The 23,604-nt window shown below is 36.0% G+C and overlaps 1 protein-coding gene and 1 pseudogene across 3 annotated transcripts in view; one reads left to right on the top strand and one right to left on the bottom strand.

Moving 5' to 3' along the window:
* ZNF451 (zinc finger protein 451) overlaps nucleotides 1–23,604 on the bottom strand; it is a 90,147-nt gene that overhangs the window by 31,661 nt on the left and 34,882 nt on the right. For all 3 annotated transcript variants that reach the window (XM_038554411.1, XM_038554413.1, XM_038554412.1), the window contains 6 exons: nucleotides 22,230–22,355; nucleotides 16,298–16,409; nucleotides 11,381–11,531; nucleotides 10,035–10,161; nucleotides 916–1,069; nucleotides 295–442 (listed from right to left, as the gene is read on the bottom strand). In XM_038554411.1, the coding sequence (XP_038410339.1) occupies nucleotides 295–442; nucleotides 916–1,069; nucleotides 10,035–10,161; nucleotides 11,381–11,531; nucleotides 16,298–16,409; nucleotides 22,230–22,355 (818 nt within the window). The remainder of the gene's footprint in view (nucleotides 1–294; nucleotides 443–915; nucleotides 1,070–10,034; nucleotides 10,162–11,380; nucleotides 11,532–16,297; nucleotides 16,410–22,229; nucleotides 22,356–23,604) is intronic.
* Nucleotides 8,159–9,103, top strand: LOC475044 (annotated as a pseudogene).

The following is a 23,604-nucleotide window of genomic DNA, read 5'->3' as shown; positions in this document are numbered from 1 at the left end:
GATGTAAAGCCAATGTTCTATTTTAACCTGCTTCTCTCCTATATACACACTACTCACATAACACACAGAGAAAAAAACACATAGAACTGTTAGTTCATTTTACATTCACAGCAATATCAAATCTACTTTTTTCATATCTTTAACTTCTCTCATTATGCTAAATTTGATTAATTTCCAGATTAATGTACATTCTCATTCTAAAAGCAGAGAAACATGGAATAGAAAAGTATTTGTTTAATCTTTCCTCTGGTAAAGAGCAGGATTCCTTTACAGCCCGACTAAACTTGTACAAACCTGAAATGGGCAGTGAGCTCCATGTGGGAACGTAGTGTCTGGTGGCAGGCCACACACTTAACTTGAAATGGGACATCTTTGCACAGAGAAATCAGAAGTTTCTTTGCAAAAGATGGAAATGATATTGGATGTGCTATTCCCTGGTCATCTGAAAAACAAAATAAACTTAATTTGCAAAGATTGGAGGAGAAAGCAACCCAACCTTCCTCCCCTTCATTTTCTCAACATTGGGTAGAATAAGTAAAAGATTGATATATATGTGATAAAAATCTAGGGAAGTCATTTTCTAGCCTTAAGTACAAAAGATGCAGAACTCATGCTCAAAATTTGAGTCTTAAATGCAGAGTTCATTTCTTCCCAACTTCCCAGATATTATGTATACATAAAAACATCATCCTAAATAAATGTTTTCTTTCCAAGTTTCTCTTCATTCCTCAAAGTAAACCTTACTGTTAAGTGCGGAGCTCTACTGAGAATCTTTTTTGAAAAATAAAGACAATCTTTTCACTTTCATGTTTTCAATCTAATATCAGGATAAGTTATGTCAAGAATTATATAAGAAATATGGTAAAGAGATTAAAGTAGTTCAATAAGCTTTAACAGAAAAGAGTATTAACATACCACCCAGTTTAAAATTCTGATGGAAATGATTCTTTCCAGACATATGTTTCAAACACTCATCCTTGCTGCTAAAAAGAAGGAAGCAATTTGGACATGCAAAACACTGAATAATCTGAGGAAGAAGGTTGTTTTTATGTCCATCACCTGCAGCTTCCTAAAATACAAAGCAAAGTTGTATCATACACAACTAAAATCAATAATCAGTTTTTTTATTTTTTATTTTTTTTTATTTTTTTTTTTATTGGTGTTCAATTTACTAACATACAGAATAACACCCAGTGCCCGTCACCCATTCACTCCCACCCCCCGCCCTCCTCCCCTTCTACCACCCCTAGTTCGTTTCCCAGAGTTAGCAGTCTTTACGTTCTGTCTCCCTTTCTGATATTTCCCACACAATAATCAGTTTTTTTAAAATCAACTTTCAAAATTTCTTAATCATTTGGAATATTCTATATCAGTTTTTAATATGAAAACTTTTCTTCCCTAAGTGTGAACCACAGAATTTTAATCATAAATGAGGTTCCATATGTGAATTAAAATTTTTTTTTCTTAAAAACAAATCTTGAGCAGCCTGGATGGCCCAGTGGTTTGGTGCCGCCTTCAGCCCAGGTTGTGATCCTGGAGACCCAGGATCGAGTCCCACATCAGGCTCCCTGCATGGAGGCTGCTTCTCTTTCTGCCTGTGTCTCTGCCCCCCCCCCCCCCCCCGCCCATGAATAAATAAATATAACCATCCTTGTATACGTATCCTATTTACAGGTGCATGTTTTTCATTATTCGCAGTGGCCCTACTGGGTTAAAAGGTTTAGTACTGAATATTAAAGGATACTGTATGATTATCTTTCAAAAAGGCTTTACCAATTTACATATTCCTGGCACTGAGTGAACCTGGCACAATAGCTACTATAGATCGTGTTTTTATCTTTGCAGTCTGACAGGTATTGTGAAACTCATTGTTACTTCAATTTTTACTTCCTACTAGTGAGTTTTAGTACCTAATTCATACAATTCTGTGGATTTTCCATATTCTGTGTATTGGATATTCATATCCTTTTGCCTGTTTTTTATTAATTTATTTTTAAAGATTTATTTGAGAGAGAGAGCACAAGCAGGGGGAGAAGGAGAAGCAGGCTCACCACTGAGCAAGGAGCCAGATGTGGGGTTTGATCCCAGGACCCTGGCATCATGACTTGAGCCAAAGGCAGATGCTTAACCAACTGAGCCACCCAGGCACCCCTGCCTGATATTTCAATTGTTTCTGTTTTCTCTTCCTCTGGTTAACCTGTATCTTTTCTTCATTATCAAAACTAACTGTGCCATGCTCCATTTTGCAAATATTTTTCAAACATCTATTAATTTCACATGTGGTCACTTGAAAATTTTGATGTAGTCAAACAGGTATGTTTTTTCTAGCATCTAGGTATTGAAACTTGGTTAAGAGGCTCCTCTATCTCAAAACTAAAAAACTTTCTTTTTAAAAAAGTAAACTCTATCCCTAATGTGGGGCTCAAACGCATGACCTCAAGATTAAGAGTCATGTGCTCTATCTACTGAGCCAACCAGCTGCCCCCAAACTGGAAATATTTTAAAGTATATATGTATATAGGTGTATATGTAAGTGTGCTGGTAAATAAATGTAATTTAACATCTTTTAGCCTTGAAAGTTGTATTGTGTCTTCTTAAATTTACTATCATTAATATTAGGGATATAGAAATAGCTTATGCAGTACTTATGAGATGTCACAGAAGGAGGAATAAGAAATTTACATTTATATTGAGCACGTGGGAAGCATCATATTTTGGTACAAAATCTAATAATCCCATGAAGTACTATTTTCATTATTTACAAATGAAAAAACTAAAATTTAGTTTCTGTCCAATCAAGTAGCACCCTGGGAAGAGATAAAACTACCATTCAAACACAGCTTTACATCTTTGGTTATAAATTCTATTCTTTCCACTACTCTTCAACCTGTTTTAATGTTGTGAGTGACACGCAGAAGATAACATCCAAGAAGATACTATGCCTTCCAATGAGAAGGTTCAAAATGAGAGCACTAAAGGCATTTTCCTAAACACAAACTTATACAAAGGTCCTCTACTTGAAAAATGCTAACAAAATAATTTTTAGTTCAACTGTGAGTCAGAAATGGATTCAATATAAAGCTTGGTTAAAGTTTGCTCAACAGAACAAGAATGTGATTCTACATAAAATGTTGTTAAAATATACCTATTGTAAAAAAAAGATATATATACCTATTGTAAAAGTATAACATATTTCCTTGAACAAACTAGTGGAAAGAGTGGGAAATAGGATGTTTCATAAATTAAAGCACTCACTTTCTTTCTAACCATTATACATCTAATTACATTAAAATAAAATACACTATACACATTTGAATATATAAAAAAAGTTAAACTACAGTAAAGATATTATTTCATAACCTCTAGAATGGTTGTTTTAAAAGGCACACAATAAGTGTTGTTAAGAATGTAGAGAAATTGGAACCTGCATATACTGCTGGTAAGAAAATAAAATAGGGGACACCTGGGTGGCTCAGCGGTTAAGCGCCTGCCTTCAGCCCAGAGCATGATCCTCGAGTCCTGGGATCGAGTCCCACATCGGGCTCCCTGCATGGAGCCTGCTTCTCCCTCTGCCTGTGTCTCTGCTTCTCTCTCAATCTGTGTCTCATGAATAAATAAATAAAATCTTAAAAAAAAAAGAAAGAAAGAAAAGAAAATGGTACAGTGTGTTGTATAACAGTTTGGTAGTTCTTCAAACAACTAAACAGAATTACCACACGACCCCCAAAATTAACTGTCAAGAAATAAAGACATATGTCCACATGAAGGCTTGTACATTTATTTTTAGCAGCATTATTCACAATAGCCCAAAAGTAAAATAACCCAAGTATCTACCAACTGATGAATTGATAAACAAAAAATGGCATATTTCCATACAATGGAACAAAAAAAGAATGAAGTACTGATATATGCTGCAACATGGATGAACCTTGACAACATTATGGTAAACTAGAGAATCTTATCACAAAAGGCCACGTATTATAAGATTCCACTTATATGAAATGTCCAGGAAAGGCAAAACTATAGACAGAAAGCAGTTTACAGATTGCCTAGGGCTAGGGAGGATGGGCTAACAAGAAGGAAAAATCACTCTTAATGACAGAATGGCTCTAGGAACAAAATGAGAAAGAGGGGTTGTACCTATTGACTCAAAAGTGACATCGAGGCCCATTAGAGTTTACAATATGTCTTCCCGTACCTCCACCACCACCAGAAAAGGAGAAAAGCAGGAAGCTATCTAGTGATATATTTATTGAATAGTTTTACTGTCAAAACCAACTAGTAATTCACACCTGTAACCTTCAAAGTGTGACCTTCAACTACAAACTTGTTAGGAATCTTGAATCTAAGGCCCAGTCTTGGATTTACTATAAGAACTTACATTTTAGTAAGATTCCCAAGTGATTGGTGTGTAAAGTTTAAGCAGCACTGGCTCAGACAGAAGAAATTGGAGATGAAAGGGAAAGAAAGGGGAAGCAAGGCAAAAATACAAGTTGTGGTCATTTCACCCTCTTTCTTTGAAGAATGCCATCCTTACAAAATAGAATTCATAGGTATACAATCTTCAGTGACCTCTTCTGGCTGATTTAAGATAGGCAATTACAGTCTAATGCATACCAGTTTCCTTCAGAGTTCTTGTGAAGGACTCTCCAAAGAATAAGTAATAAAGAGCATTTAATGAGAGCTATCTAAGTTAGGCCCTAGGTGCTTTATACAGTAGTATACCTTCTCTTATCAATCTTGCATGTAAGTGTAACAATTCATTTTAGATACAAAGAATAAGGATCACAGATGTTCAGTAACTTTTGCATGTAAGTGTAACAATTCATTTTAGATACAAAGAATAAGGATCACAGATGTTCAGTAACTTCTGAGTACATACAGCTAATAAAAATGACAGTAGAACCCAGGTCTGTGTGACACCAAAGCATTTGTTCTATTTTACCATAATGCTACCCAAAAGGCTGAACATCATAAATTTACTTCCTGGAAGCAAGGTAAAACAGCATGACATGAGTGATTCCCAGAAAAAAAGAAAGTCAATGAAATTTGGAAAAACATAAATGAGAGTTATTAATTTTAAGTTAAAATATCCATTCAGATTTACTAAAGAAAAAAGATAAATATGTTAACATAGACAGTCTGGAATAGGAAAACGTGCCCTGAAAGGACTCTAATTTTAAAAAAGGTACAATATTAGTCCCTCTGAAAACACCAAAAAAATTACATAATGCAGTCCTCTTGTATCCTTTTTCTTTTCTCCCCTCAAACCCTTGTCACAACAACAGAAAGCCCTGTCATTTCTTTTGGCTTCACTTTAAGGTCTTTATTCTAAATGCCATTACTTAGGCAAAGCCTTTATTCATCTCAAAGTTAAATTACTACAAAGGTCACCTAAACTCATCTCCTTTCTATACCTATGAATCCACCCTGAACACTGGTACCATTCTAATACACTTAATCTCTTTGGTGTCTCTAAAGAAGGGAAGAATTTGGGTTCTAAAATTAAGAGTCCTTCTAGTTCTAAAGGTATAAGCATTATTTTCATCATATTACTGTCCTATAACAGTAACCTCTTGGCAATATCAAGGTTACCACTTGTGTTGGGAGTCCCCAAGATCATTCCCAGGTTTGATGGTTTGCTAGGACTCACAGCACTTTGCATATAGTTGTAATCACAGCTGTGATTTATTATAGGGTTTTAGCTACCAAGATATTTAAAGTGGTATTGTTTTTAATAGAAAAATTGAAGCAATACATCGAACAAAATTAAATGAACTATATAATATATTCATATAGAATGTTGTTCATTGATCTAAAATGTATGCACTGATTCAACAAATATTTAAGTATTCACGTTTACAATACACTGTTTTTCTTAATTATACAATTCAGACACTTTATCTTATATAAAATAAAAGTGCTAAGAATAGACATTCTTGTCTTGTTCCTGACCTTAGAGGAAAAGATCTCAGTTTTTCACCAATGAGAATGTTAGCTGTGAGTTTCTCATACATGACCTTTATTATGTTGAGGTTATGCTACTCTAGAACCTCTAGCATTGAGGATTTTTATCATGAATGGATGCTGTACTATTAAATGCTTTTTCTGTATCTACTGAAATGATGTTTTTTTATACTTTCTCTTAATGACATATCACACTGACTGTTTTGCAAATATTAAATCAGTCACATCAAAAACAATAAAATATCTAGAAATGAAACTTAACCAAGAGTTAAAAAACCTGTACTCTGAAAACTATAGAACACTGATGAAAGAAATCAATATGGTGTAAAAATATGGAAAGACATTTCATGATCATGGACTGGAAGGACAAATATTGTTAAAATGTCTATACTACCCAAAGCAATCTACAAATTTAATGCAATCTCCATCAAAATAACAATAGCATTTTTCACAGAACAAAAAAAAATCCTAAAATTTACATGGAACCACAAATAACTGTGAACAATCAAAGCAATCTTGAAAAAGAAAAGCTAAACTAGAGGTATCACAATTCCAGACTTCAAGTTATATTACAAAAGTATAGTAATCAAAACAGCACGGTACTAGCATAAAACCTGACACATAGATCAATGGATCACAGCAGAAAATCCAGAAATAAACCCACAATTATATGGTCTTTGAAAAAGGAGAAATGAGGGCAGCCTGGGTGGCTCAGTGGTTTAGCACCGCCTTCAGCCAAGGGCCTGATCCTGGAGACCCAGGATGGAGTCCCACGTCAGGCTCCCTGCATGGAGCCTGCTTCTCCCTCTGCCGGTGTCTCTGCCTCTCTCTCAATCTCTCTCTCTCTCTGTGTCTCTCATGAATAAATAAATAAAATCTTTTAAAAAAAGAAAGAAAAAGGAGAAATGAAAATCCAGTGGGAAAGACAGTTTCTTCAACAAATGGTATTGGGAAAACTGGTCAGTTACATGCAAAAGAATGAAACGACCACTTTCTTTCACCATATATAAAATTTAAAATGGATTGAAGACCTAAATGTAAGACCTGAAACCATAAAAACCCTTGAAGACAGCACAGACAGTAATCTCTCTGACACTGGCCATAGCAACATTTTCTAGATGTGTCTCCTGAGGCAAGGAAATAAAAGCAGAAATAAACTAGTGGGACTTCATCAAAATAGAAAGTTTCTGCACAGTGAAGGGAACAATCAACAGAATTAAAAAAGGCAACCTACTAAATGGGAGAAAACATTTGCAAATGACATATCTGATAAAGGGTTAGTATCCAAAATACACAAATAATTTAAACTCAAAAGCCAAAACACATGGTCCAATTAAAAAATGGGCAGAAAACATGAACAGACATTTCTCCAAAGAAGATATCCAGATAGCTAAGAGATACATGAAATGATGCTCAACCTCACTCGTCATCAGGGAAATGCAAATCAAAACTACTATGAGATACCACCTTATACCTGTCACAATGGCTAAAATCAACAAAAGAAACAAGCATTGGAAAGGATGTGGAGAAAAATGAACCCGTGTGCATTTTTGGTGGAAATGCAAACTGCAAGTGCAGCCACTGTGGAAAACAGCATTAAGGTTCCTCAAAAAGCTAAAAATAGAACTACCCTATGACCTAGTAACTGCACTGCTGGGTATTTATCCAAAAAATACAAAAACACTAATTCAAATGGATACTACACCCCCATATTTATAGCAGCATGATTTATAATACTGCAAGTATCCACCAATTAGTGAATGGATAAAGAAGATGCGGCACACACACACACACACACACACACACACCCGCATGGAATATTATTCAGCCATCAAAAAGGATGAAATCTTGCCATTTGCAATGACGTGGCTAGAGCTAGAGTGTGTAATGCTAAGCAAAGTCAGAGAAAAGACAAATACCATATAATTTCACTCGTATGTGGAATTTAAGAAACAAAACAAATGAGCAAAGGGAAAAAGAGAGAGAGAAACCAAGAAACAGGCTCTTACCTGAAGAGAATAAATTGATGGTTACTAGAAGGGAAGCGAATGGGGGGATGGGTAAAATAGGTGATGGGGATTGAAGAGGACATTTGTCATCATGAGCATCAAGTGATTAAAATAAAAACTTAGCTTTCTGCCCCGGACGCCGCCGAGTTAGCATCGTTAAAGTCTCCCCTCTCACCGCCATCATGTCTAAGTCAGAGTCTCCTAAAGAGCCTGAGCAGCTGCAGAAGCTCTTCATTGGAGGTTTGAGCTTTGAAACAACTGATGAGAGTCTGAGGAGCCATTCTGAGCAATGGGGGATGCTTACAGACTGTGTGGTAATGAGAGACCCCAACACCAAGCGCTCTAGAGGCTTTGGGTTTGTCACGTACGCCGTGGAGGAGGTGGACACAGCCATGAACGCAAGGCCATACAAGGTGGATGGAAGAGTTGTGAAACCAAAGAGGACTGTCTCCTGAGAAAATTCTCAAAGACCTGGTGCCCGCTTAACTGTGAAAAAGATTTTTGTTGGTGGCATTGAAGAAGACACTGAAGAACATCATCTAAGAGATTATTTTGAATAGTATGGGAAAATTGAAGTGATTGAGATCATGACTGACCGAGGCAGTGGCAAAAAGAGAGGTTTTGCTTTTGTGACATTTGATGACCATGACTCTGTAGACAAGATTATCATTCAAAAATACCACATTGTGAATGGTCACAACTGTGAAGTAAGGAAAGCCCTATCGAAGCAAGAGATGGCTAGTGCTTCGTCCAGCCAAAGAGGCCGAAGTGGTTCTGGAAACTTTGGTGGTGGTCGTGGAGGTGGTTTTGGTGGGAATGACAACTTTGGTCGTGGAGGGTACTTCAGTGGTCGAGGTGGTAGTGGATATGGTGGCAGTGGGGATGGCTAGAATGGGTTTGGTAATGAAGGAAGCAACTTTGGAGGTGGCGGAAGCTATAACGATTTTGGCAATTACAACAATCTATTCCCAAATTTTGGATCCATGAAAGGAGGAAATTTTGGAGGCAGAAGCTCTGGCCCCCATGGTGGTGGAGGCCAATATTTTGCCAGACCACAAAACCGAGGTGGCTATGGTGGTTCCAGCAGCAGCAGCAGCAGCAGCTATGGCAGTGGCAGAAGGTTTTAATTACTGCCAGGAAATAAAGCTTAGCAGGAGAGGAGAGCCAGAGAAGTGACAGGGAAGCTACAGGTTACAACAGATTTGTGAACTCAGCCAAGCACAGTGGTGGCAGGGCCTAGCTGCTACAAAGACATGTTTTAGACAATACTCATGTGTATGGGCAAAAAACTCGAGGACTGTATTTGTGACTAATTGTATAACAGGTTATTTTAGTTTCTGTTCTGTGGAAAGTGTAAAGCATTCCAACAAAGGGTTTTAATGTAGATTTTTTTTTTTGCACCCATGCTGTTGATTGCTAAATGTAATAGTCTGATCATGATGCTGAATAAATGTGTCTTAAAAAATAAAATAAAAGCTTAAAAAATTTTTTCCCAGTGAACATATTACACAACTAACATTCTGTAATGTGAATAAATCATTAAAGATACATAATTTCAAATATGGTAATACAGAACTATATATTACACAGATTTGCATATGCCATGAATCAACTTATATCCCTTGAGATTTAATGTTTAATGAGAGTTACATAAAACAGCCTTTTAGATTTCTTAATACTAGCATTAAAAAGGAATTATTTACTACATGGTTCCAACATTTCAAAAGGCAGTGAAATGCAGTGGACTTAACACCAAGGTTCTAGTTCTCATTATAAGCATCTGAACAAGGTTAATTCGGCAGAGCAACTCCATCAAAGAAAGGGTTTCTATGATAATCTCTGGGACTGCCGGCTTTCAGTAATTAAGTTTATCAGCCCACAGAAAATTAATGTTCCAAATCATTTTATTCTCCATAAATAACCATAGTTTTGATCCTTATGTGTATCACTGGTGATTATCTGATTATAGGTAATTCAGAGCAGCAAGAAAACACCTATACCGAATTCCATGGTTCTCTAGGAAAAAATACCTATTCTTAACTTAGGACATGCTCTTACCTTAGCAAAAAGGTGATCCCTATATTGCTGTTGAGTAACAAAATTTTTGTAACACACTACACAAGCAAAGGAATTGGTGAATGGTCCATGTAGTGTAATTGTTGGATCACATGGAGAGTGATCAAACCTACTCAGCAAGAGAGGTAACGTTAGAGAAGTCCGCATTTTAGGATCCACACTGTACTGTTTCATTTGTTAAGCACTTGTTTATTTGTTTACACACAAACACACATACACACTAAGAAATTTTTACTTTACTGAAATATGTTCTTCAACTTAAAGAAATATCAAATGGCTCCGAAATGCCATGCAATCCCTTCAAACAGTGACCAATAGTGAGCTCAAGATTTTGTAAAAGTACCGCAAGATCCATTAAAATGGACTTAAGTATGTCTTGCCAAACTGATGAGATTCCAGTTTGAAGATTATAGAGTCATCATCTTTTCCTTTTTGCCTTATTTACCAGAAAATTCACAAATAGTTGTAAATGAACCAATTTAATAATAATCTCATGTCAAGATTTCTGGCACACACTTGTTTCCTAAAAATGTTTTTAATCCCTTTAATGTTCAGTTTAATCATTTTAAGTTTGTGCCATTTTAAAGTTGGAGATTTAAAAATACTTTAGATACAGTATGGTACCCAGTTATTTGTAGAATGCTGAAGCTCGTTCTAGGAGCCTTTACAGGTAGGTTAATTCATAAGTAGGTTGATGCATCTGGAAATGATAATGGCTGAGAGCCCCCAAACTCTCAATTCATATATTTAAACTATTAGGAGAGAATATGAAGGTAAGAATGTTTAATGCCTTTAATATTGCCTTCCCTTGATATTTACTTTCTCAAGCTCTACTATTCAAAAATTCAGTAAATTAATAAGGTAGGTTTCATAAATAGAATATTATGAATTTTGCTACATTTGGTTTGCCTTTAACATTTGCTTTGTAATACCATATTAGCTTTCTTTAGTCTAGACCAAATATCTCTAAGTGCTCTGTGTCTTTTGAAATTTGTATTTATGGGCTGGATTTCTCTAAAAATGATTCAACTACTTATAAGTGTAAAAATTCTGTTCCGAATTTTATGATACATATTAAGAATAAATACATACTTAAAGGCTACATGCCTTTAAAGAGAGTATCACTAGAAAAAATATCTGAGTTTAAGCCTTCTAGGAAACCTAAGAAATGTAAATTTAAAGCAACTATCGTAAGAGCACAAAACAATTCGAGTTTGCAATATAAAGTTATGATTACAATGACACAGATGTATCATGCTTTCATTTTATGAAATCACTTTGTAAAACTCATTTGCTTTTCAGCATCCACTATTGAGTATCATACTCACCTTTTCAAATGTCCTAAGAGAAGGTGCCCATTATCAAATTCCTTGTTACAGTGCATTATGGGACATAAAATTGGTTTTCCAGACACCCGCATTTGGCCTCCTCTTCGGAATGAACTTCTTGTTCCAGAATTAATTGTTCCTGCTTTGAGTCCTGTATCATTGGAATACAAATTCTTAAGTTCCTACTTCAGATACTTGTCCTTTGAATTGGTAATCAAAATTATGACAAAACAATATAAATTATGATACAACAGCATCTGGGTGATGCTAATTGTTATTAAATGTTTATTGGCTTTCTTATAAAAAAATATGATCACTTAAAAATAGCTACCTGAGACAAATAAAGCTTTTTTTTATTTTAAGATTTTTATTTATTTATTCATGAGAGACAGAGAGAGACAGAGGCAGACATAGGCAGAGGGAGAGAAGTAGGTTCCCTGCAGGGGATTCAATCCCCAATGTGGGATTCAATCCCAGGATCACGACCTGAGCTAAAGGAAGATGCTCACCCACTGAGCTACACAGGTGACCCCTCGGACAAGTAAAGTTGTTAACATTTTTTTTCTTTTTCTTTTTCTTTTTTTTTTTTGAGAGAGAGGGAGAGAGCTAAGTGAGTCGGTTGGGGAGCAGGGGAAGGTAGGGGGGCGGAGAGAATCTTAAGCCGACTCCATGTCCAGAGTGGAGCCTGATGTGGGGCTTGATCTCACACCATGAGATCAGGACCTGAACCGAAATCAAAAGTCAGATGGTTAACCTACTGAGTCACCCAAGGTGCCTATATAAATGATAATTAAATGATATTAAATGATAATCTAAATGATGTTATTTTTTTTAAATTTTTATTTATTTATGATAGTCACAGAGAGAGAGAGAGAGAGAGAGAGAGAGAGAGGCAGAGACATAGGCAGAGGGAGAAGCAGGCTCCATGCACCGGGAGCCCGACATGGGATTCGATCCCAGGTCTTCAGGATCGCGCCCTGGGCCAAAGGCAGGCGCTAAACCACTGCGCCACCCAGGGATCCCATAAATGATGTTATTTTTAAAGTAATCTCTACACCCAACATGGGGCTCAAACTCACAACCCCAAGATCAAGGGTCACATTGCTCTACTGACTGAGCCGGCCAGGAGCCTTCCTTCCTTTCTTTTTTTAGTATGTGATGGAGATTAAATTTATTCATTTAATTTTTCTTTTTTTTAGTAATCTCTATACCCAATGTAGAGGTTACTAAAACCCTGAGATCAAGAGTTGCATGCTCTACTGACCAAGCCAGCCAGGTGTCCTGGAAGCTGTTAACATCTTTAAGTAACATTCTCTTGAGGGGAAAAAAAAATCTGTTTCTTTAAGTTCAATAGCCAAGAAATGTCAAAGATCAAACACTGATTAGAAAATCAGTTGCTCTATAAAGCCACTACTTACATTTTCATTTATATAAACTGGAAAAGATCTTCTAATTCTTTTTTCCTCTATTAACTATCTTAAACACATTAGAAGGTTTACCTATATTATAAAGGATCTGAGTTCTCTGAAAATTATGTTAAAAATGTAACTAGGAGAGTGGGGAGGAGTGGAGAGTTCAGGGATGCAAGAAGAATAAAAGTGGTACTTTCTTAGGAAACCAGCCACTGATCAGTTAGTTCCAATCTGGATATTAAGTAATGCAGTTCTCAGAAATAAATTTACAGAACACAAAGCAGAGATTTACTTACTATCTTTCTCCTTTCTTTTATTTTATCCCTTTCTTTTCTCCTTTCAAAGTTTGCCCATCACTATTTCTTTTTCCTCTCTTTTTTAAAAAAGTAAACCCTACACCCATTATAGGGCTGTATGACCCTAAGATCCAGAGTCATATGCTCTATGGAATGAGCCAGCCAGGCAGCCCTTTCACTAGTCTCTCTGAATTAATCTCCCTTTATCCTGGCTCATTTTTCATCCTTTAAGTATTCATCTTACAACTCTTGTAGACTAATACCCCTGGAACAAAATTTATCCCATGCATGCTGTAGGATGGAAAATCTAGAGTTACATTACACAAACCATGAAATGTAAAACTGCAAGCAGGATTCTGACTGTATGTCAGATGGTTATACACAGATGGTTAGATTATTGACTCCCTTTAGACTGTTTAAATGCCTTGAATGTCTCATAGAACAGAAAACTGGGTATTATCTTTATGGTAGTTTCTACAAAGCCCCTAAGGATTTAAATAGGATAGATTATTATTCTTTTAACATCATCTAGTTTTAAGATCTCCAAATGGCTTATATAATAATTTAAGGTTTCAACTGCTTTTCTGCTGTTTTAGTCCTTGGGGGGAGGGGGGAGGCTCCATTAAAAACTGCCAAAATGCTTATAAATATGTTCTGCCAACAAACAATGAACAGCATAGTATAGCATTAATCATATTTTAATCTTAAAGACGCATTAAAGACAATACACCTTCTTATCTTTATTTTTTTAATGTAGTCAGAATTATGACAATTTTTAATTACTGTCTATCCACATTCTAGAAGTTGCCCATTAAGATCTTTATTTAGCCAGTAAAAGTTCTGGATAAAAATAAAATTAGAGAAAAAAATCAATTCAGAGAAAATAAGATTTACCCATGGAAAGGCAAAATAGAGAAATTTAAGTATTTTCCTTAAAGTATTGTTTTTAAGTTACTAAGTATTTAAATGTATGCAAACTAGCCTAACTATAAAGGTCTATAAAAGATGAATTTCAGTAGAGTAAATATAAATAAAGTACTTAAACTACTTCTAATGAAAGGGATGAATTACAATAGCTAGATACTTTGGAATAGATTGAACAAGTCCCTTAATGCTATTTAGAAGTAGAACCTCATTTTTTATAATTAAAGAGAACAATGACTCACCTCTGTATTCCCAGCTATAACCTATTCAAACATTTCAGCACTCTCCAAAGCTAACTTATGGAATAGCACCATACCAATATAGCCCAATGTTAAAGCAGCTGTTCTAGCAATAGATCCTAAACTTCAGTTCTATAGTGTTGTTGCAAGGGAGCAAGCAAAAAAATAAAACAATCACATAAAACAAATATAACTAAAGCCCTTAACTCCAGGCTCAAGCTTATCAGCTACCAATGAATCAGGTGTGACCTGAAGATATGTAAAATACCAAGTTTCGCCATGAATCATAAAGATACAGTTAAAATGAGTCATTTGTTACCACTGACCTGCTCAGACAAATACATAAACATATGCCCATGAATACATTTTACAGTGAATTCAAATATTCTGTCAATCTGGAGGTACGGCATCAGATCTAAAGAGTCTAGACAGGACTTAAAAGATGTTAGATTTGCATGATATAAAATATTTTTAGAAGATATCTTGGAAATGATAAAGCCTTATAGTTCTACTCCATTTTCCTATCAAAATTACCTACAAATCTTTTCCCAAAACTACAGATGCCCTAGAATCATCTCTGGAGATGAGGCACAGGTATATACTTAAAAGTTCCCAGGCGATTCTAAAGTAGCTAAAGTAAAACCACTGAATTAAGTCATTAATTTCTACTGAGAACAGAATGCATCTAGGGGGATGTTTTCTTTTTTAAATATGAGCTTTAACTAGAACACCTCAAGAGGCATAACCAGGTATCATAGTATTTTTTGATAAAATAGGTCTGGAATACTAAACAATTCTTTTGTTTACTTGAATGACAGTCACATTTGGATCCTAAATTCTAGGCTTCTTTCTGTGTTCATATGCAAATGTTTATAGCTTACATTGGATAATATTCAAACATTTACTGAGTATCTCTAAGTTGAGCAAAAAAGGACTAATAAAACCTTGGTCTCTGTCTCCCCATACTACAGAGTATGTAGTCTGAAAGAAGAGACAGACATACAAACTTATTAATGAACATAACAGGGTAAAAACTTTGGAATTACCTTATCAGTGATAATTTGATTCAAAGAAAAGCCTTCTGAAAACTATATTTATTTATTTTTAAAGATTTATTCATTTGAGAGAAAGAGAGGGAGAGAGAATGTGACCTGGGGGGTGGAGGGGACAGAGGGAAAGAGAATCTCAGAGTAGACTTCCCACTGAACGCCAAGCCCAATCCCTGGACCCCAAGACAGTGACCTGAGTCAAAATCAAGATTTGGACACTATGACCAACTGTGCCACCCAGATGCCCCTGAAAACTGTAGAACAAGATATCAGGTTCAAGTTGAGCATTGCATTTCTAATGACTTTCTGCAATTAAACATTCTACTGGATTAAATCCACAGCTAAGGTTTCTGTGGATATCCCAAGCCTTTTAAAGGCTCAGTGTTACTTCTACAACACAGGCTAGAAAAGCGGTCATAGTGAGAGTGTCCTACTGGATCTTAAAAATTCCACCAAAAAATAAAAAAAAGTAAAAAAAAAATAAAACCTAATTATCTGGTTGGGGAAAATGTTCCATAGTGACTCTTTTGGGAACCTTAGGTCTGTAGAGTTAGTTAAGAGGCTACCCAATGCTTTAGATGTCTCTCATGTGGACATGTTCTTATAAAATATCTACACAGACTGCACTGATGAATAAATAAGAAAACACTAATCCTTTAGATCTCAGCTTAAATTCCATTTCATTAGAGAAAGCTTTCTTGACCTCAAATCTATTAAAATCTCTCCCACAGACACATGAACTATTTCATGTAATAACTGAAATAACACAAGTAAATAAATGAGCAATATCTAATGAGGTCAAGGATGACCTATTATATTCAAAATATACTTTTGTCAATGTAGGAAGACAATTGGTGAAGTAGGCCATTAAGTATCACTGAAACTAAATTTCAATACTTTATGTATGTACTAGCAACTGAATAATACAGCTATAACCCCATAAAGCTTTAGGGAAGCTCAGTAACCTCAGTGTTCCACTCTGATCTCTAAAGAGTACCTGGCATTTTTAGCCACTGGTCCACACACAGTCTTGCTGCTTCTGTATCAGAATGTCCTCGAATAAATTCCAATTCTTGTAACCCATGAGCGTGCTGAAAATCGATTTTTTCCTAAAGGTATTAAGAAGAAAATCAGTTAACCTATGATTACTAACTTGGTTTTCTTGAGAAAAGGATGTTAATATATCAGTGATGAGAAAATACTGATTATCCTTTATCCCTATAACTCTACATTCTAGACATCTATCCCAAAGAGGTAAGTCAAAACAAAGGTTTATGCTCTGACATGCTGATCCCAATATCATTTGTATTTGCACAAAATTTTGCCATAACCTACATCTCCAACAATAGAGTAGTTTAATTATGGTATATCCATTTCATGAAAGTCAATTAGAAACACAAACCAAACTTTTGATGAAGTAGGAATATATTTTTTATATCAAGTAGGTCACCAAATGAGGTCAAATATAAATAAAGATTAATTTTTCAAGGTCTATAAATCTCTATCTGCAGAGGGGGAACAGAGGCTGAAAATATATAAAATGTCAACGACTATCTCTGGGAATAGAAATACAAATATTTTCATTTTTAAAGTTTTATACCATTTTTAAAAAAAGATTTTATTTATTCATTTGAGACAGGGAGATACTAAGAGAAAGAACATTAGCAGTGCAAGGAATAGAGGGAGAGGGAGAAGCTGACTCTCTGCTGAACAGGGAGCCCAATGCAGGGCTCAATCCCAGGACTCCAGGATCATGACCCAAGCCAAAGGCAGACACTAAACCATCTGAGCCACACCCAAGTGCCCCCTAAATTTTTATATATTCTATTCAAAGTTTCCACATACAGTCTGAAGTATACAGAAGCCTATTAAATATTTTTTCAGTGAATAGTATTAGTAAGAGTAGATTTCATTAGTACTTAGAATGTACCAATATAAAGCATTTATCACCACCTAGATCTAGGGTTGGCAAACTTTTTCTATATAAAGGCCAGAAAGTAAATATTTTAGGTTTTGCAGCTCAACTCTACTGCAACTCCTCAACTCTGCCATGAAAGCAGCCACAGAGAATACGTAAACAAATGAGCATTGCTATGTTCCGATAAAATTTTATTTACAAAGAGGCAGCAAGCCACTGTCAACCATGAAACTAGACTTAAGCTTCAGACAGTTAAAGTCTCTAAGTCTTTCCATATATTATTTTAAATCTATTAATCTATTTGCTTACTCCCTAATTATGCTAACACTTACTAAAACCACTTACCACATGCTAGTTATGATTCTAAAAGCATTTTAAATTTCATTCTCACAATAACTCTGTGAGAAAGATACTATTATTGCTTGTATTGTAGAATGGGAAACCCGAGTTACAGAAAGGTCAAATAAATTGCCTAAGGATAAATAACAACGCCAGGATTCAGAATCTTATAATGATTCTAGAATTCATGCACTTAACCAGTATACCATATCGCATCTCCATAAGGTTTTGTTCTTAAAAAGAAATCACAAAGTCACAAATGCTAGATTTGCAAGATATAGGCCAGAATAATGAAAGGTCTAATTAACAATGCAACAGGATCTTCTATCAGAAATGGTTTAAGTAGTGAAACAGGGAGATTCAAGATTTCAATCTGAAAAAAATCTACACAATATTGTTAAAGTATACCATAAAATACTAATTCTCAAAGATGTTAACAAGCATTATATTCATTAAAAATAATTCTCTATAACCAAATTAAGTATATAAACACTCATTTTAATGCAAAATTTAAACAGTTCCTTTAGCACAGGACTTCCAAAGCCCTGAAGCGTTAACGTGCATATAATTTTCCACACTGGGAATATGCAGTATCTCAACAAATCATTAAATACTTTTTTTTCAAAGTGCATCCTATAGCATTAGTGTTCTGAATAACACATCATGGAGAACAGAGCTAGTTTATCCAGAGAAAGCAATAAGGCAAGCTTCTGGTAGACTCTAAAGACATTTTCTAATGCACTCTTACCAAAGTTCCTTACAAAATCTATCACAATAAAAACTTAATAAAATCAAATACTACCAGTACTACCACATGCCAGTTAACAGCCTACTTATTTTAAAGAACTACCAAAAACTAAAAATAAATAGGTTTTTTAAAATGTTCTCTGGCATTTTTTATTTTTTATTTTTTATTTTTTATTTTTTAAAATTTTTTATTTATTTATGATAGGCACACAGAGAGAGAGGGAGAGGCAGAGACAGAGGCAGAGGGAGAAGCAGGCTCCATGCACCAGGAGCCCGATGTGGGATTCGATCCCTGGTCTCCAGGATCCCGCCCTGGGCCAAAGGCAGGTGCTAAACCGCTGCGCCACCCAGGGATCCCTCTGGCATTTTTTTTAAAATTTTTATTTATTTATGATAGTCACAGAGAGAGAGAGAGAGGCAGAGACATAGTCAGAGGGAGAAGCAGGCTCCATGCACCGGGAGCCCGATGTGGGATTCGATCCCAGGTCTCCAGGATCGCGCCCTGGGCCAATGGCAGGCGCCAAACCGCTGCGCCACCCAGGGATCCCCCTCTGGCATTTTTTAAAATAGAATTTGAACTCTGTGGCCATAGCCAATGCTCAGAAAACATTTAATGGTTGAAGTCATCCTCAAATAAGCCATCCTTTTCCCGTTACAAAAGCTTCTTCCCCAAATTTGAGTGTTATATCCCTTCTTGCAAGTCACCTTAACTCCTAGAGTGTGAATAAGCAAAGCTGGTAGATGATCAAGTAGTTAACACAACATTCTCTCTGGAAGTGATTCATCCAGTGAAAAGTTGTTGTGCCTTTTTTTTTTTTTTTTTTTAATTTTCTGTAGGCTCCATACATAACATGGGGCTCGAACTCATGACCCTGAGATCAAGAGTTGCACACTCTACTGGGCCAGTCAGGTGCCCCATATCCAGTGAAGATTTTAACGTGTTTTTTTTTTTTCTTTCTTTCTTTAAAACCGTTCCACCACAAAAGATTTTAAAAATTCACCTTAATAAGACATCAATAATTCACCAAGGCCTAAGAATAGTTGAAAGGTATTTTCTATTATCTAGTTTTAGTTAGAGTTATCAGCCACTAGAATTCCTCAACAATCATTTTTATTTTAGTTTCATTATCTTCCTGAGTAGTTTGTTTCATTTGTTTTCTGTCATCTAGTTTTAAAAAATAAGTTAAAGGGATGCCTGGATGGCTTAGTGGTTAAGCATCTGCCTTTGACTCAGGGCCTGATCCCAGGGTTGGGGATCAAGTCCCACATCAGGCTCCTGCAGAGAGCCTGCTTCTTCCTCTTTCCTCTGCCTGTGTCTCTGCCTCTCTTTCCATCTCTCGTGAATAAGTAAATAAGTAAGTAAGTAAGTAAGTAAGTTAAATATACAGGAAACCAAATTTTTAAAAATCATGAATGGATAGCAAGAAATGAACTAAGATACCTGTCAGTTTTTCTTTTAGAAAATAAAAATCTAGATATGTTTTTATTCTTTACAATTGGTTAAACAAAAATTTCAGAATCTCAAAAAACTTTCTTCAATGCTGAGGTCAAGTCTTTAGTAGAATGAATGAATATTTACATGGGTGGAAGCTGAAACCACCCTTGAGAAAAGCCCTGGTTACCACAGTGCCTGTAAAATTCTGAACCCATTACAGATATTTTACTATCTATGTCAGAACACTGCCTGGGAAGAGAAGCTAGAACCATTCAGGAAATTTGTGGGAAAGGATAGCTTGCAAATCATGCAAATAGAGACTTTCCCCATTAAAAAGATATAATTAACATAGTTTTGGGAAAGAATCTTCCTTAAAGCCAGGAAAGAATCCTGTTTTTTTAATATCTCTATGCATTAAGCATTCTATTTATTTATTTTTAAGATTTTATTTATTTGAGAGAAAGCTAGCAAGCATGTGCAAGGTGAGGGGCAGGGGCAGAAGCAGACTCCTCACTGAGCAGAGAGCCTGATGTGGGGCTCAATCCGGGGATTCCGGGATCATGACCTGAGCCGAAGGCAGACGCTTAACCAATTGAGCTGAGGCATCCAGACGTCCTTGCATTAAGCATTTTAAACATACAATTACAATACTATGCTCTAATTTAATTGGTATTATATTATAAAGTTCCCAAACAAATCTACTTCTAAATGTAAAGAATATTAATTTATTCTATACCAGATTAGGAGATACTAAAACAAAGGCTATAGAAATATATGAATTCCTCCATGATAACCAATGGACAAGAATTAAAATAAGATGTTAAAATTATAAAATCACAGGGATGCCTGGGTGGCTCAGTTATTGAGCGTCTGCCTTTGGCTCAGGTCCTGACCCTGTGGTCCTGGGATCGAGTCACACATCAGGTTCCCCACCGGAAGCTTGCTTCTCCCTCTGTCTATGTCTCTGCCTCTCTCTGTGTCTCTCTCATGAATAAGCAAAATCTTTAAAAAATATATAAAATCATAGTGCTTATCTTAATCCGGGAGATCATCTCCAACTCTGTCCCTTTATAGATTAAAGCCCAAAGTCTATCAAAGCTAAGTGAAATCCAAACAGCTGCTGGAAGAGCCATGATTTTATTTCTATTTTTTTAAAAATAAGTTTTACACGCAATGTAGGACTCTTGAACTCACAACCCTGAGATCAAGAGTGGCATGCTTTACTGACTAAGCCAGCCAGGCAGCACTCAATTTCCATTTTTAAACTCTTAGGATGGGGGCACATGGGTGGCTCAATCGGTTCAGCACCTGCCTTTGGCTCAGGTCATAATCCCAAGGTTCAGGGATGGAGCCCCATGTCAGGTTCTCTGCTCAGTGGAGAGCCTGTTTCTCCCTTTCCCTCTGCCTGCCACTCCCCCTGCTTGTGTGCTCTATGTCAAATGAACAAATTAAATCTTAAAAAAACCAAAAAGAAACAAAAAAAACTCCCAGGATGAAGAGCTTTATTTACCCAACTCATCAACTTTTTACTTCTAACAGATTCTTGTCAGTATTGAGGGATTCTTTTATTTTTATTTTATTTCATTTATTTTTTTCAAAAGATTTTATTTATTTATTCATGAGAGACACAGAGAGAGAGATGCAGAGACACAGGCAGAGGGAGAAGCAGGCTCCACGCAGGGAGCCCAATGTGGGACTCGATCCTGGGACCCCAGGATCATGCCCTGAGCCAAAGGGAGAGGCTTAACTGTTGAGCCACCCAGGCGTCCCTATTTTTATTTAAAAAAAAAAATTTTTTTTTTAAGTTAACTCTACCCCCAACATGGAGCTCAAACTCAAGATCCCTAGGTCAAGAGTCACATGCTCCACTGACTGAGCCATCCAGGTGTCCCAGTATTTAGAGATTCTTTAAGTGATTCATCTGGGGCCTTCTAATGCAAGTGAAGAAAAAGATTTATATCATCAGAAGATTCTATATTAGGCTTCATTTTACACATAGCATCTCTTGTACAAACCTGATTGAAATTTCTATTTTTTTTTTAGTAATATATTTAGTCTGAAGGGGCAGGCTGAAGGTTTTTTTTCCGCAGGCTGAAGTTTGAGAAAGTGGTTTGATTCTATTTAGTAGAAAATAACCTTTTAACAGCTTATGTCTACAAAAGCACCAATAAACTCTTTTTCACTCTTATGATGTAGAAACCAGAAACTCTTAATTATTCACCTGCTATAAGAAATCTGGTGACTGTTAATTCCCCAAAATAAAGTCCACTCAATTATTTTTTTCCTCCTGTATACATATATGATCAGAATCTAACTAAAGATAGAAATATAAAAAGCTATCACGAGGTACTACACTAAAATGATGAGCTATTATCTAGAGTCCATGCTGAACTTGGATTCAATTATACATTTTTTAATGGCAAATTTGTTACAATTTTATTATAAATAATTCCATGATTTGATAAAGTACCAATTTAATTAGCCACATACCCTGAATGCTCTATTCTTCTCTTCCTTCTGTTGTTTCTCCACTTCAACATGGCGGGCTAGACGGGCCAGAGTTAAAGCAACTTTATCCTTCTGATGGTCAATATAGTCTTTGTGCTTAACATTATCCTATAATTGAAAAAACAATTTCCATTTCTTTTAAATAACAATATTAGCTTTGGGATAATGAATTCATTTACCAAAGAGTTATTGTACTAAACAATCGTTTACTTTTTTTTAGTTTATTTATTTACTTAAGTAACCACTATTCCCAACATGAGGCTCAAAATCATGACCCTGATATTAAGAGTCACATGCTCTCCCAACTGAACCAGCCAGGCGCCCCAAGAACCATTTAATTTTATCATCACCAAATTTCTAAGAGGTTATCTTATGTATTTTACACTTTATGTGGTGTTCTGTAAGTCAGCCAGTTATCTATCAGCATCTGCGGTTTTCAAGAAGTTAGGTAAACTAACTGCTAGGACAATTTATCATCCTTCTTTACTTTACAATTATCGGGATACTGAACAGTTTGGTGATGCTTAGCTCTGAGTCTATAAGGTAACGCCATTAAGCCATTAGTCTCCCCCTAAAAGGTCTAATAGTACAAACGTTCCTGGTTCTGGTTTTTCAGCAGTGCCAGAACAATATTTATTTTTTTTTTTTTTAAATTTTATTTATTTATGATAGTCACACAGAGAGAGAGAGAGAGAGAGAGAGAGAGAGAGGCAGAGACACAGGCAGAGGGAGAAGCAGGCTCCATGCACCAGGAGCCCGACGTGGGATTCGATCCCGGGTCTCCAGGATCGCGCCCTGGGCCAAAGGCAGGCGCCAAACCGCTGCGCCACCCAGGGATCCCCAGAACAATATTTATTTAAGAGAAAATTATTTTTAAAAAATAGATCTACCTCTCAGTTTCTGGTCCAACATGTAAGGAGCTTATAAGTTGCCACTCCATCCTGACAAGATAAAAGCTGAACAAACCAAAAAGTCAACAACTCTTCTTAGATCTACCAGAGAAGTGAGGTTACAGTGTAAACCAGTGCTCCAAAAAAGAGAAACAGAGGGGCAAATACAGAGAATCACAAACTAATAGAGCAGAAATCCATGAGGGGAAACCTCAGCAGGAACCAGTATTGAGTAAAAAATCTAAACTATAATTGATGAATTGCTAGACACGCAGTCAGACAAGTCCAAGAGTTAAAAACCACAAGATGACCCAGTCATGGAGAACTGTCAGACTTTTTTATCTCCAAAAGTTCTATCAAGTTCTTACAGTAAAGACTAGAGAAAAATCCCCTCATGCTTACAGCAGGGGGAGAGAAGTAAGCATTTTGAAATATGCCAGAGCATTCTGTTCCTCTTAAGAAGGCCT

Source organism: Canis lupus, chromosome 12 (assembly GCF_011100685.1).
Source record: "Canis lupus familiaris isolate Mischka breed German Shepherd chromosome 12, alternate assembly UU_Cfam_GSD_1.0, whole genome shotgun sequence".
NCBI lineage: Eukaryota > Metazoa > Chordata > Mammalia > Carnivora > Canidae > Canis > Canis lupus.
Note: the sequence above shows the minus strand (reverse complement) of the source record. Positions and strands in the feature narration are given on the sequence as shown.